A 15,815-nucleotide genomic window follows, 5' to 3' on the forward strand; every position below is an offset into this window, starting at 1 on the left:
TTTCAAATGTTTAAAAGCAGATTCGCCATTCTTTGGGTCATTTAAGGCTTCATGTAAAGCCTTGTGAGACAGTATTTGTTCCTTAAGGTCAAGTTCCAGACCTGCATACAAATGCAAAACTTTTCAGTATAGGTGTCAAGAGTTTGTTTTTGTAGCATGTTAAGATATTCAAACATGAGCTCAATTTGTGGCATTAACAAAACACTGTTGAGAGCCTAAATCTATCATCACAGCTTCGTAACAGAAACATAGTTATCCGTAGTGATATTTGAATGGAAAATAACAAAAGAAAGCACAAAAGGAGGGAAAATTAGCTATATGAACAGCAACAAAATTTGTTTTATCATTTTCTCAATCATTTTTGCTAATTAAGATTTAGTTATTAGAGGATTGTCTACACCTTAATGATAATCACTTCAGATGTGTTCTAGTGTCAAATACATCCCACCTTTTCATAAATATTTAATGAAAAATATAACAAGGAAATAATTAATTCAATTCAAAATGCCTTAGTGTATTAAGTGAGCTCACCATTAGTTGCTTTTTTCAACTTGATAATTAAATTCTCCAACTCTTCTTTGGATAGGGAAGAGAGCGTTACCTTTTAAGGGAAAAAAAGACCATTTTATTTTTGCTAGTTCTTTAGTCATATCATAAATTGCAGCATGTTACGTAGGGAACAAGCTTTGGAATGAGTAAGTGTACTCACTTGTTTTTCTGGTATTTCTGCTACATCTTTTAAACCTGCGTTAATATCTTGAACAAAGTAGACCTTCAAAAAGCAAGAGAAAAGCAATCTGATTTTATTACCATTATTTTCCTAAAGTCTGATCCTAAATACCCAGCAGAAGTTACTGTTCTGGCATATTTTGACAAGAATGAATGTATTTATAAGAATTAAGCTGTTAATGCTTACTAGACTGGTAACAGTGACAACTTTAATATTTCTCATGTGCAGCATTGGTAAGACAGAAACATAGAGGATAAAGAAGCTGTCTTTGTTTTCTTGGAACAGCTGTTGAGATGTATCTGATTCCTTCCTTCAGCACTGACCGCAACTGCCAGCCTTGCTTTCCATAATTCACTGCTAAATTGAGTGAAGCTGGCAGATACTTAAGTTAGCAGACTGCCAGAGGTAAGAAAACATCTACAGCTCTCTGCCAGTTGTGCTTTTCCAGGACAATCTCTCATTAAGCCTCTAAAATAAATGATTTTATGGCATTGTGAGAGCTTGTTCTTAGAAAACATCTGAGAAAATTCCATTTAGCATTTTCCTTCATAACTAAGAGAACTGAAAAGTTATACAGAATTACAGCGAGATATAGCAGACAAGGAGCATGGAATGCGAATTCCATTTCAGCTGAACAAGTTTCCACACTGTGCTTATGGTAGTGCTTTCTAAGACTGCAGTTTTCTTCTTCACAGCTATATTCACCACAGTAAATTTTGTGCAAAGCTGTAATGGTTTGGGCCTTAAAGCTGAGATGAAGCAATGCTGAATTTTACACTGTACTTACTGGCTTTGGCTTCTCTCTTGAATTGCATTTTTTCAAATGTTTTTGTAGCTGGTCTTCATATACAGTGCTAAAATCCAAATAGAAAAGTAAGTAACACCATTTATAATGAGAACTCTGATTTAAAAAAAAAAAAAAAAAAGAAAGTATTTACATATACTTACTGTTTTGGATCAAGAGGACATGGAATTCTTTTTCTGTCATTTTCTTTCTAGTTATAAAGAAAAGGTTTAAACAACACTAAAGCACACATTCAGTGTTCCCATTTTAGAGAATGTTAAGAGTGTTTTGAGTTTTATGAATGTTACGAGTTTTGAGCAACGTTTGAGTGTTCTGAAACACCTATCCTGAGATAGCCTGGTTAACTAGAGTGGAGGAAGCGGGTCAAGAATTGAATATTTAGAAATAAAACACCTCCTAAACCTTTAACTGAATGGCAGCGTTACCGCTGAGCTGCTGCCCGTAGGACTCCAGGGCTCACAGGACGGCCCCGTCCATGCAGCGGGGCCACCACAGCCGGGGGCGGCGGCGGCTGCCTCAGCGCCCCGACCCCTCCCGGGACACCGCAGCCCCCAGGGCTCTCCCCTCCCGGTACCTCCTGCTGCCCGTGCTCGCCGCAGAAGCGCCTCCCGAGGGCCGGCACCATCCTGCAGAAGCGCTTCTTCCTCGCCACGAAGTAGGCGCACCGGCCCGGCTCCGGCTGCGGCGCCGCCATCTCGCTCCCAGTTCCCCCCGCGCTGGCTGCCCGGGCGCCATCTTGAGGCTCCTCCTCCGCGGGCGCCGAGCGGCAAAGTCAAAGCGCAAAATGGCGGCTGAGGGGCTGTTCAACCGGGCGCTCAGCGTGCGGCTGCGGGGCCCCGGCTGCCAGGAGAGGTGAGGAGGGAGGGATCGCTGTAGGGAAGCTCTGTTGCCTCTTTCGAGAGAAGGGCTCCCGAACGACGCCTTTTCCTTTATACTCTTTGCTTCCTGCGCTGTATCGGTGCGGCTGTGGGGCTGCGCTGGGGGTCCGCGCGTTATGGGGCCGGAGCGGCTCCGGCCGGGGAGGAGGCACAGAGGGGCGGTGGGGACGCGGTTACAGGAGGGTCGGGGGGAAAGCGGCTGAAGGCGGCTTCCCCGTGTGGGGCTGCGGCCGGCCGCTGTTTGCGTGCGTCTCCGGGCAGCCGCGGTTACTGAGGGCCCGGCAGAGTTGGCACGGGACGGTTGGTTTCTGTGGGGTGTTTTAATGCACATAACCTCTCAGGTCACTCGACAAGAGGTAGCGGTGCTTAAATAATTGTTATAATCTTCAGCAGTCATTAATACATCTCAGCAGACCTTTCCAGAGGTTCTGGTTTCAGACAAACCTTAAAAACTTGTGCCTTGTTATTGAGAGTTTGGTGGATCGTAAGCATAAAACAAACAAAAAACAACTGAGGTGACTGAGGAGCTGTAACATACCTGAAAGCCCCATGATTTCAGTTATCTTAGTAGTAGTAGTAGCATGAGCTTTCTTGATATTTCTGCCTAAATGTTGGTTGCTAAGTGTCATCTGATTCCTGCAAGGTTGCTGTGAACAGATGTTATTTGAAGAATATTTTCTTGATTTGTTAATGTTACGTCTTGTTGTACACAGGAGATTAGATGTCCGAGTGAATATTGAGCTGCTGTCAATTTCTAATCCTGTTCACAGAAAGGTTTGTAGATCTATTACATTTGTGTCGTTCATTGTTTTATCAGTATTTCGTTGCATAACAGGACAAACAGGCAAAGGAAAAGCAAAATAAGATTTTGGTATGTTTGTCACTTGATCTTATTTTATTTTCGAGTAACTCAGTTGGTTTGGTATGATTCTCCCCATAGCCTTTTTAGCTCACCCTTTTTAGTTTTGCTGTTCGTGGAAATTTATAAACTTAAAAACGAGAAGAATTTGTAGACCCTTGGAGGATCTTGAGTTAGCTTAAGAGCAGTCTTGTTTTAAATATAGTTAGTTCTTGTTTAAAAATGCTATTGACCTTGCAAAGTCCTCATCTAAACTACTGAAAATTACAACTTCTGTGTGGATGCAACGTTTTGTTTTTTTTATGAGTGTGTGTGTTGCTGTCCTTGAATGTTTGGAATTCACCCAGTAGGGATAGGAAAGAAGTAATGTACTAAAGTGCAGTAAAAAAAAAATCCTTAGGAAACTAGCAATGAGATTTATATTAGGGATTATGAAATCTGTTTTGTTGTGTGTCTAATTTGTTATTTAAACTTTATTTCCACATACCGTGGTGTTACAGTTGGTCATCAGTTGGTGATAGAGTTAATGAAGACAGATGGGTGTGTAAAGGAGCAAAACATATACACACATATATGTATTTATATGTATGCATATGTATATATATGTACACACATAAATCTATGTTTTGCTCCTTTACACACTCATCTGTATTTGTCTTCATTAACTGAATGCTTAACTGAACACTGCTTGTTCACATAACATTATCATCACCACCACAGTTAAGAGAATTAAATATATATATAATTAGAATTAAATATATCAATATATACATTATATATAACTAATATATATGATATATTAAATATAAATATAACCAGAATTAAAAATATTAATATATACGTTATATATAATATATATGATATAAATATATTTAATTCTAATTATATATATATATTTATATATATATATTTAATTCTCTTAACTGTGGTGATGATGTTATTTGAACAAGCAGTGTTCAGTTAAGAACTGTGTACCAAGTGTGTGTGTGTATATGTATATATATATATATATATATATATATATATAAAAGCAGGATTGTTGAAATCCAGTTGTGTACATCAGTGAGTGATCACTCTAAAAAGATAACTCCCTGTACTCAGATCAGTTTGTGGGACATGAAACCAAGCAGGCATTCTTATCCTACCCGACAGCCTACCCTAGTTATATTGTAGTGTCAGTAGTTTTAACAGCTAGCTTTATGTGTAAGTCCCAAGGTTTGTTTACACCGCTCTAGCTAAGAGTTTTGTTATTCTTAGTGGTACCTGAATTACTGCAACTTACTTCAGTTTTGTAGGTGTACATGTGCTGTGGTAACACTTCAGTTAAGCTGGAAGTTTTCTACTTGGTTTTCTTCTGCTCTTCACGTAGGTTTGAGCCTCTTTATTAGACAGCAGGTGTGTGGGTTTAATGTACCAGGTGTTTTTAATAGTCCCAGCCTTGTAACAAGACTACAATTTTTAGAGAAAACAATTTTTCCAAAACACTGTGGAGGCTTCCAGTGAACAAACGAGTTTATTTTTTAAAACCAAAGCAGCATAAAACTACAATTTTCCTTACAAGTTTAGTAGATTTTAGCAGCATCAATTATATGTTTCCTTTGCTAAGCTCTGTATTCCAATATATAGACTGTTCAGAAGGTGTTTTCTCAAATTGCTTGGAGCAGTAGGACCTGAAAAACCTGCAAATGTGGGAATGGCGTGTTTGTGACCCTACAGTGACCTATGCTCGCTCATAGGTGGGATCTACACACTACTTAATGATGGGGGATATTCTTCCTTCAGCGGGCAAATAATTGTCTTCAGGTAGAACAATGAAGAGATGTGGAATTTTGAAAAATTTGCTGCTGAAATTTGAATGATTTTACTTGTTTTATTTTTGTGAGAAATAGTTTTTCTGTTTTTTTTTTTTTCCCCACTGTAGTATTTAAAATCGAAATTGTGTTAAATGTGAATGTTTTCTCCTTTCTAAATTAGTTGCCATAATTCTTATTTTAATTTGGTTAAAAAATAAAAATATTAAATAAACTGTTTGCAATATTTAAACAATCCGACAGTGTATTTTACAGTATTTTAAAAACATATTGAAATACCTTTCTTTTCAGGATTTAGCTGTCCGCTTGACTAATGATGCTGACCCTTTTTTCCTTTATAATCTTGTCATATCTGAGGAAGATTTTCAAAGGTGAGTGAAGTTGTAATATTTGTGAACATTCCTCATGGTAATAAAAAATATTTTTTTTTTAGCTTATAAAGGTTTATCTTAGACTTTTGGTTCTAGCATATCTCATTTGCAGATTTTTGGCGGTAGTATTCTCTTCCACCCATCTGTGAAACTGACAAGTGTAGGAAGGTTATTGGCTCGAGGTTATGCAGATGAGTGACAGAATCCTGACATTAAATTCCCTGTGTAGTTACAGTACCACAGTTTATTGTACTCTCTGTGTCTTTTTTTGTATCATAACTGCTTCTTATAGATTACTGTAAGTTTGTGAACTATTTGAAGAGCTAACTCCAAGAGGAAAGTACGTCTGCATACATAGCTTCCAAACCTGAGGCTTTGTCTTGTAGTTGTTTTCTTTTTTCTTTTTTTTTTTTTCCATTCTAATTGCACTGTTGCATCTCAGTTTATTTCGTTTGCTCAGAATTTGATCATCAAATTTGAGCCCCAGGCACAAACAGTTCATGCTTTTCTTCTTCAAAAAAGGTATTATTATATATCATACATACACACCTGTGTAATCAACGTGCTTCAAAAGTAAAATAGAATTTTTAAAGCAGATGTGCAGAAATATTTCATGTTTTCATTATACAAAGTATGGCTTCTGCATACATGTTTGCAAGTCTGTTTCTGTCTTCGAGTTTACCACATTGGTAGTGAAGGTGCACAATTAAATGAGCAAGTAGGCAGGTAAAATCTTTGTAATTTTTGACTCTTCCCTCATCTGCAAAGCATTGACCCTTTATACTTCCCTGTGCCCCTATCCTTACTGTGCTGTGCTTAAGAAGGACTTATGCTTGAAGGAATATGCTTGTTCTGCCACAGTAGCTTTTTTTTTTTTTTTTCTTAGTGCAGCAGTCTTGCAAAAATTCTTGAAGTTAAAAGTAATCACCAGAGAATATTATCCAAGACATGATCACGTTTCTTCTGTGTTCAGGGTTGAAAATAACATACTAGCAAACTTAATGATATGATCAGAATTGGTTCTTTCTATTCATGTAAACAAAATACTTCTTTAGAAAATAAATTACATTTCTATATAATGTTAATATTTTTTTCCCAATCTGTTTATGTAGCTTGAAATCCCAGCAAGGTCTCTTGGTAGACTTCTCTGCTTTCCCACAAAAATTTATAGATCTGCTTCAACAATGCATTCATGAACAGAACAAAGATATCCCGAGGTAGGTGATAAGTGAGTACCATATCACTCTGTGTATCTGTTTTGAGTTTTTAAAATATTTGTCCAACAGACTAAGTCAGTAGAACAAGGATTGTTTAACCTTTCCTTGGACATCTCAGTATCGGTTAGTGGATGTTGCTGACACAGCCTAAATCTTAAGAGGTCTCAGCAGTGACATTGCTGCATACATGTAGGCTCCCTTATCAGAATTGAAGCTGGCAAGTTACAAGAAGCTAGCAGATGCGCAAGGATGCAGTGCCACTGTGTGATTTGGGTGGTTGTGTATATATATATATATTTATTTTTTTTTCAGGGGGTTGGAACAGTTTAATACTAGAGAGCTAATACGAGCTTAATGGACTGAAGTATAAATTGTTATTTTTCACAAGAGAAGCCACAGTAATAAGGCATTCTGATAAGGATTTTCTCTTGCTTTTGTTTCAGTGCTCAGATATTAATATGTGAGGCGGGTGACCTGAGGTTTACTCTTTCCTATAGTGGCATTTTCATACATGGCTTTTGTGTGTGCACACTGAGAAAGCCCTGTTCGCAGTACCTCACTCCCCAGTAGTTGGGGTCGTTTCCTGAAGTGTGTACTATGGACTGTGAATTTAACTAGGCAATAGGATTGAGGAGTCTATTGCTTTTGGAATTAGGTTACAAAGGCCTTACTTGATTTGGACACCTAGGTTTAAGATAGGCTTCTGAAAATTTTACAGATAACTGAACTGATAAGTTTTGTACGTTTCTTGTTTTAAAGTGTAAGCATTCCAAATTATATTTATTTGTAGTATCAACTACAACATTGGAATTGAATGGCATAGTCATTTTTTCAAATGAAAAGCTGGTCAGCCTTTTATTGCATGTATAAAAATATATTTTATTTGAAAATAGCTTGTAGGATCTATAGGTCGTCTCAGTAATGGTATGGTAAATGTTGTTTTTATTTTGTTTTTCCCTAGGTTTTTGCTGCAGTTAGTTTCTTCAACATCTGATCTAGATCACACTCCTGTCTCTTTAAATATTGTGGAGACCAACCCTTTTAAGCACCTTACCCATCTCTCTCTAAAATTCCTACCAGGAAATGATGCAGAAATAAAGAAATTTTTAGCCAACTGCTTGAAATGCCTTAAGGTAAAATGATGACTGAGTCTTGATGCTATGTGTATTTAAACTTTTTTTTTTTCAGTCTTAATACTTCAAAAGCATGCACCAAATTGTGTAGATTTTTTTATTATTATTTTAGTTCATGTGTGTCATTGCATGCGGTTATTTTGGCACGTTACAAAACTAAATTGTTACTTTCACTCTAGCAATGAGACTCTTACATACCCATTAAACCAAGTGTTATAATTCGAACTGACAGAAAATCGGGTGTTTATATGCAGTGCATACACTATGCAGCTGTTGAATACTTGGGTGTTTCATGCTTCATAGCCTTGTTCTGATTGCCAGATCAACTGCAAAAATAACATACTGTAAGCTTTCTGTCTTTTTTTCTGCAATCGGGTTTAGGAAACCATGTGTGTGTGTATAATTCTAAGGTCCTAGGGGCTTCAGAGGGCTAGTGGTATAAATAGCAAATGAGAATTGTAATGTTGGTGCAGTTGGTAGCGTGCTAAATTTTAATCTAATGCAAAATTAATGATTTCATAGTATGACTGTTGTCTTTTTCGTAGCCTGTGATTTGCCTCCCTTCTATTGTGCTGTCATGTTTAGAGCTGCCTATGAAGTCATTTTAATGAAACAAATTTACAGTATTTAGTTAATTTGTTACTAATGCAGCTCCTTTGTACTCAAGTCTTTATAGCTCTCTTTCCTTAAAGAGACTTAATAAGTTTAATACAGTATTTTTACCTTGTGAGCTAATGCATTTATTTATTTTTTTTAATGTATAATCTTACTCAATATGGATTTTATTTAATAAGGTGATGCTTCCACAATTACAATATATATGTGGCTGCTTAGAAAGGATATAATGATGGTAAAATGGAACATAAATACTAGCAATTTAGGAGCTAAGGGTTTGTCTTGCTATCAATTTGTACACAGGAAGACAAAATGATTTTGGAAGAAAAACTTAAAAAAACTGAAGAGGATCTGACCCGACAACTGAGTTATACTCAACAGGTAACGTGCGTTTTTAACTCTCCTGTTCTAAGTTGTTTGTACTTCCTAGGTTAGGTAACTAATGCTGTACGTGAATACAACTTGTTAATTGTGGACTTCCAGTATAAGGCTATGCTAACAAATTCATTTTTTCTTGTTCTACCTCTTTTTTTCTGTTTTAGTACTTTTTTTTTTTTCCCCAGTCTGTGGAGAATGTGTGTATAGTGGTCTGGTTGGTAACCGCTACCTAGCCAAAATAATTGATGTGGAAGTGAGAGAAAAGAATAAGAGTAGACAAATATTCTCTAAATTTTCTGCATATGGTTAGAAACCTTTATATTTGCAGAAACTGTGAAACCATGACAAATAAATCAGAAGTATTGGATGTTCACTTTTGGATTTTTATAGTCAGCCCAGTAGTGACTTTGCATTTGTGCTTTAGGAGAATGATAGCAATGGGTCAAATTCTAGAACTATCAAGGTGGCTTTTTTGACCATCATGAAACAGAAAAATTTCCTTAAATCTCCTGTTGTGGAGCATTTTTTTGGAGTAGAACACTCATCTTTGCATTTTTCATGCAATTGGAGCCTAATAGATTATATTTGGTAAATTGAAATGCAGAACTACAAACCAAAAAGACAGAAAGATGCTGCTTAAGAACTCTTCCCCTGGCCCCTCCCACTAGAGCACTTTGTGTTTAAAACATCCAGAAGAGATAATGATAGAGAACATCAGCAGACTGTTTTTTCACTCTTAAGTTAGAAGAAAATACAATTTGAAATGAAGATTATTTTATTCACATAAGGTCAGAAAGCTGCTATTGAGCTTCTCAACAACTTTCCTGTTCTTAGAATGACCGGATATTTTGGTGTCTTGTACTGAGATGCACTTTCACAAAGTAACAATAAAGAATCATTCAGTATCAAATTAAATGCTTCGGTTTTTAAAACCTTGCTGTGTGGTTTGTCAAACTACAACAGAGCTTGTCAGAGAAGAGCCGGGAACTAGACAAACTGAAAAATGAATGGACATCATACACTGCAGCTCTGACAAACAAACACACGCAGGAGTTGACAAATGAGAAGGAAAGAACTCTCCAGGTATGACAGCAGGAAAGAATTAACAATATTCTTGGCTTCTGCTTAAGATTTGTTGGATAACTGTTTTTTTCCTCTTTGTAGGCACAAGCTCAGTACCAACAACAGCATGAACAACAGAAAAAGGAATTGGAAAGTTTGCATCAGAAAAGTATTCAACAGTTGCAGAACAGACTCTCAGAACTTGAGGTTATCAATAAAGATCTAACAGAAAGGAGATACAAAGGAGACTCCACAGTCAGAGAACTGAAAGCAAAGCTATCTGGAGTAGATGATGTATGGCTAATTAATTCCCATAACCAAACTTATAATTTTTAGAGCGATAAAGCTGCCTGCCTATGCTGATAAGAGAAAATATAGCATATTAAGTTTGACTCTTCTTCATTCCATATTTTGCATGCTATAATTTCAATGTATCTTTTAAAATTAGTGTGTTTTGTTGTTGTTGTTGTTGTTTATGTTTTTTAATTAAAACAATAAAATTCCTTCCCAATATTCTAGGAATGTCAAAGAGCAAAGCAGGAGGTGCTGTCACTGCGGCGGGAGAACACTACTCTGGATGCTGAATGTCATGAAAAAGAGAAACTCATTAATCAGTTACAGACACGAGTTGCTGTCCTGGAACAAGAGATCAAAGATAAAGATCAACTGGTTGTTAGAACCAAAGAAGTATTAGATGCAACACAAGAACAAAAGGTTCCTTCAAGTTTCAAATTCATTCTCTCTAAACCTCTGTAAACCTTGTTAATTGTACTGTCTTTAGGTTACTAGATGACCAGATTTTATGAGTGCAGCAAGTAGATATGTAGATAAAGGTCCTGAATTATGGCATCAAAAGTAAACTGGGTTCATTTTGATGAAGGTAGCCACTGTTTTAATATTTTGTGGCAGTTGGGTGAAGTTAGTGGTAATTTTTGTAAAGGTGGATGAATTGACAGAACCCTATGCAATTTGACTGAAAAGCAAGGACTGATTTTTTTATTTTTTTAAGGCCTGGTTATAAAAATTATTGAGGTTCTATTTAAAATTATGATGTCTATTCCATATATTAATTATTAAAAAATATTCAAAATTCTTTTAAAGGTGATACTGGAAGAGAATACAGAAAAAAAACAAAGTCATATTGAAAAACTTGAGACAACAATTAGGTCACTGTCATCTGAACTTCTTAAGGTTTGTTTGAACATACCATTAGCTTTGTGTCTGTCTGTCCTTTAGGTGTTTCTTATTTTGAAAATACATCTTTTTTTTAATAGGCTAATGAAATTATCAAGAAGTTACAAGGAGATTTGAAAACCTTAATGAGTAAATTAAAATTGAAAAATACAGTAACGATTCAACAAGAAAAACTATTAGCAGAAAAAGAAGAGAGACTTCAAAAAGAGCAGAGAGAATTGCAGGAGACTGGACAATCTCTTCGAATGAAAGAGCAGGAGGTATTGTGATAGATGAACCTCTGTCCTGTAAACATTATTGTATGTAGTACATGTATGTTTTCTTGTGTGTATCGTGTTTTTTTTAAACTTAAAATACCTACAGCAATAATTCTATTCAACATAATAGACTTACTGTAAGTTAGTTAATACATGTGTGTGTGTGATGAATGTTTTCATATTGTCATGTTAAACTGCTTTGCAAGAGACGTACATCCACATGAAGGAAAATACTGCTGAAAGTACAAAGCAGTGCAACAAATGAATTGATGTGCTTTAAAGGGCATGTTCCTGTGAAAGCTGATGGTAGAGGCAAAAATAGTAAGAGTGAACTTTTTCCCTTGTCTTGCTTAGGGCCCTTGCATTGTTTAATAATGAAGAATTAAGGTCAGAAAGGTCTCTGGCTGCAGTCTGGTCCAAACCCTGACTAGAAGCGGGACTTACTTTCGAAGTATTGTCAGACCGTTTTTGTATAATACTTAGTTTGAACTTCTCTCAGTGTGGAATTGTCCCGATCCTTCACTCTTATGTATATATCCGTTACTTCTTATATATGTGATCATATTTCTTGAGTTTTGAATCAGTGCTAGTTCCTGATGGAGCTGTAATTAGTATGGGAACATTGCAGGTTTGCAAGTTACAAGAACAACTTGAAGCTACAATACAGAAACTGGAAGAAAGTAAGCAGTTACTGAAAACCAATGAAAATGGTACGTTTATACCATTTAATTTCTCTTTAAAACTTTACAATGATTTAGCTACTACTGAAAATGAATGGGAGGCAACTTTATTGCTTTGTCTGTTTGCTTTTTTTTTTTTTTTTTTTTTTTTTTAAAAGAGCTGCAGTTATTGTCAGCGTAGCACAAATAAGCTTCTGTCTGGGTGTGCAGTAACCTAGAGCTGTACAGTAGAGATGACTGCCTTTGCAAGTGGTGCTTGTGGATGCTGGGGGGGTAATGTGTGTGTGTGTGTGTGTGCGTGCGTGCGTGCATGGGGCTAGCTCTAGCTCAGGGTGCAGAGGAAGGAGCAGTGGCCTGTAGGAGGGGGAAGTTTAAGCAAAAAGCCTTTTTGTGAGACCTGGGCTTACAGTGATACTTGAGCTTGAGGAAGTGGGTTGGGGGAAAGCCCATCAAACTGTCACTTTGTTTGAGGAAGAGTTAACTGGTGTTTTAAACAACTTGTTTTAGGTAGGAGGCGAGCTTGACCTTTTTTTTTTTTTTTTCCACTTATCTTCAGTAATCACATGGTTAAACAAACAGCTGAATGAAGTTCAGATGACAAAGAAGATGGATACTCCTACCAGCACGCATGGTGGTGCTAGGATGGCAATTTCACCTCATGGCATGGTAAGATACAAATATAAATAGCAATAAGCTGTTGTTGTTAGAGCATAATTCCCAATTTGGTGCTAGCTGATGCCCTGGCCTTGGGAGTATTTTTTAAGCTCTAACTAATTAAAATACATGAAACAATATTAAAACTGTTTTTGAAAAAATTAAGTGTGGGATGAAAACAAACACCTCCCCACCCTCCACTTTTGTGCTGCGAAGTTAACTAACATTCTAAGGATCTTTGTATGAATCAAAATGTAAAGTATATTCCTTTTTGGATACACTTATTAGTGGGATTTAGAAATGTGAAAGTACATGGTAAAAAGCCCTATCAGGCTATCGCTAAGAATCATAACTTAGTGGTTCCTGCTCCTTTTTAGCCCCCAAGTGGGGGCTTCTATTTGCACCTTGCAGCTGATGAGTGAGTTTCTTACGCAGTGGAAGGGCATATTCATGTGAAGATGCCTGACTTATGCATGTAATATATTAATCAATTACACAGTATGTAGCTTATTATGATTTTATTTTAGTATAAGCAAGAACAGTGCTCATGTCCTTCAAATTTTAAAAGGCTACAGGTTTTCCTTACAAATGTGAATCTTGGAAATGTGTTTTTTTTTTTTTTCTCCTTCCTATTAAAAAGAATTACATGATTGAAATGTTAACTTTGCAATTGTGTTTACTTGTTAAGCCTGGAATTTCAAATTTCTACAGCACGCATATTTGAAGAATTGTTTTCTCCTTTAGAGATGTATTCTTCCTTTCTTTCAGATGTGTTCTTTCTCTTACAGCTTGACCGACCATCCTTTCCTAGCCTAGGAATCAATCATCCCTTTTCTCCCCTGTATGCCTTCCAGAAGTTTCCAGAACAAGCACGTAACAAAAATATCAATCCGCAATGTCCAGTACCAAAGGTAGGCATTTTGACTTTTCTGTTTGGCTAAAAATATAACAGCATAAAAAATCAAAACTTTGTTTTGAATGTTTTTCGAAATGCATAAATATTTGCAGTACAACCTAGTGTACAGCTTAACAAAGATAATACACTGTTAGCTGCTTTGCTGTACTTAACTGCTATTCAAAGCATAGAAATGTTAATCCCTGAGAAGCCCACTCTGAATACTTTCGGGTGGACCGTCCTATCTGGAATATCTGGAGCATCTTTACTTAACCCTGCAACTCCTTTTTTTTCAGCAGATTCAATTTAACACGCAGCTTTCAAAAATGGATCAACATTCAGATGTTCAGACAGTGACTGCTACAACTAGTCATCCAGCAAATAAGGAGAAGTAAGTATCATCTATTGCATTTTCCTTTTATAAAGCCATTTATCTTCTGTGAGTGTCTGCAACTGAGCAAAACATTTCCAGAAAATGAGGTGTAGATCGTTCTTATTTGACTGAATCAGGCATTGTTTATATTTGAATGATAAAATTCATAGGAACTTAGTAGTTCCACTTCAAGTCTCTTTTTTATTTTCCCAAATGTGTTTCTGTCCACAGTCAATGTTAATTGTTTAAAATCCTTAATTAGCTTTTTTATTTCTAGTGGTGAGAATTTGGGGCTGGAATCAAAGTATTTCAAGAAAAAAGATGACAGCATTCCTTTACGAGGGCTTAGTCAAAATACACTAAATTCAGGTATGTGTGTATGGAAAGAATTAAACAAGACCTTATTTGAAATGTAATTAAAGGGTAACAATAGTTATGATTCTATGAACACTATCTTGTTTCTGCTATTCTACAGAGTACTTGAAACCCTACTTACCAACAAAAGTCCAACCATTACCAACAGCTGCAGTAACAACAGCCTCAGCTTATTTTCCTGGATAGCAGACAGGATGCTTAAGAACTTTCTCTTAACTGTTTGGGGAATTTGGAGATGTCCTGTATTAACAACATACTCGTAAAGCATCAGTATGAAATGACAAGGTGACGTCTGGATCTGTTTTCTTTGAGAAAGATATCTTGACGTATATGGATGACTTTTTAGGATAGTTAAGCCAATTCAGAAAAGATAAAGCTTTAAGGGGCCTCAGCCTTAATGGTAATGCCACTGTAGGTAAGTCACTGAATTAAGCGCTGAATTTTCTCCTGGTATTTGAGAACTTTGTCTTCCTGAAAATGCACAGAAGTGCACTGACATCTTTGTTATAGGAATTGACAAGTGTGGCTCCGTAACAGATGATGTGTATTCTCTGGTATTCCCCAATATGGAACAGTTTTCCATATGACTTTTCTTTACTTCTTTCAGAGAAAGGGTGTTGCACATAATTTCCAGCACTTCCCTGGTTGTGCTGTTAACTTTACTAATGGTCAAACTTGTAAGTTAGCATGACTTTTTTCCCCTTTCAGGTTTATTTTTGAAAACTTGATCAATTTGGGAACCAGCTTATTTGAATTGGATACAGGTTTACAAATACTGTAACTAATACTAAGATCCTGAATGATTCCACTGAAGGTATAAAAGTATGGTTTAAAAATGTCATTTGGTGTTGCCCTCATGTCTGTTTTCTGTCAGTACTATAGCCCCCAGGCCACTGCACATAAAATGCTATAAAGCAATTTATCTGAACTATTGAAATTAGCACAACATCTAAAAGCTATTTTGTATTTACTAATTGTATTTTACAACTATAACACCGTACAGAAACTGAGGATATTCTAACATTCAAATTTAGTTCGAGTCTATTCAGCAAATTCTATTACCTGTGCTCAAATGCTAGAATCATGTTACAACTTCATTTGGTGCAATTTTTCACTCGGTGTCCCAAAGAACTGGCACGCAAGTACTTGTAAGAGCTAAAATACACTTTTTTTTCAAAGCCAGGAAACATACTTATTTTTAAAGATAGTTCATACCTGAATATTTAACTGCAGCCAGAGGGATGTATATTTTAGTGGTTTGTTTTGCAGTGCAAAATGTGTATATTTGTTTATAATCATCATGTATATTGACTTTTGATATGTGTAAGTTCAATGGAAATATTAAACGTTTATAAAACATTACTTTTCAGAGGTTTTTAAGATTACTATATTAATATTTCTAGTACAATGAGGACAATGGCAGAATGGTTCTGTACTACTGTATTCACTTTTCTCTGGAGTTTTCTTCCTAGCTTATTCACTTCCCCACGCAATGCTGCGTTGCTGGACCAGCACTATGATGCACGTA

The 15,815-nt window shown here is 36.3% G+C and overlaps 2 protein-coding genes and 1 long non-coding RNA gene across 4 annotated transcripts in view; 2 read left to right on the forward strand and 1 right to left on the reverse strand.

Annotated features, from left to right (window-relative positions):
- Window positions 1-5,445, forward strand: part of LRRC39 (leucine rich repeat containing 39) — a 20,060-nt gene extending 14,615 nt beyond the window's left edge. Inside the window, exons 10-11 of the transcript XR_011098852.1 lie at window positions 3,127-3,187; window positions 5,375-5,445. The gene's annotated coding sequence lies outside the window, so the exon portion shown is untranslated. The remainder of the gene's footprint in view (window positions 1-3,126; window positions 3,188-5,374) is intronic.
- LOC137860348 (uncharacterized) lies at window positions 749-2,060 on the reverse strand. The gene is made up of 4 exons (XR_011098853.1): window positions 1,929-2,060; window positions 1,679-1,725; window positions 1,518-1,584; window positions 749-772 (listed from the first exon to the last, which is right to left on the reverse strand). It is a non-coding gene; the product is annotated as an uncharacterized lncRNA (long non-coding RNA).
- Window positions 2,011-15,649, forward strand: SASS6 (SAS-6 centriolar assembly protein). 2 transcript variants are annotated; one of them, XM_068690500.1, is made up of 17 exons: window positions 2,011-2,387; window positions 3,127-3,187; window positions 5,375-5,454; window positions 6,567-6,671; window positions 7,633-7,804; window positions 8,723-8,800; window positions 9,761-9,880; window positions 9,962-10,153; window positions 10,379-10,573; window positions 10,961-11,050; window positions 11,134-11,313; window positions 11,939-12,020; window positions 12,547-12,656; window positions 13,433-13,555; window positions 13,836-13,930; window positions 14,190-14,281; window positions 14,388-15,649. In XM_068690500.1, exons 1-17 carry the CDS (start codon window positions 2,011-2,013, stop codon window positions 14,471-14,473), a joined length of 2,238 nt encoding a protein of 745 aa, XP_068546601.1. In that variant the 3' UTR covers window positions 14,474-15,649. The 2 variants fall into 2 exon arrangements, with proteins under 2 accessions (XP_068546601.1, XP_068546602.1); XM_068690501.1 differs by having other exon boundaries at window positions 13,839-13,930.
- Window positions 15,650-15,815: the final 166 nt, after the last annotated feature.

The sequence above is a fragment of the Anas acuta genome, chromosome 8, assembly GCF_963932015.1.
Source record: "Anas acuta chromosome 8, bAnaAcu1.1, whole genome shotgun sequence".
Lineage (NCBI taxonomy): Eukaryota > Metazoa > Chordata > Aves > Anseriformes > Anatidae > Anas > Anas acuta.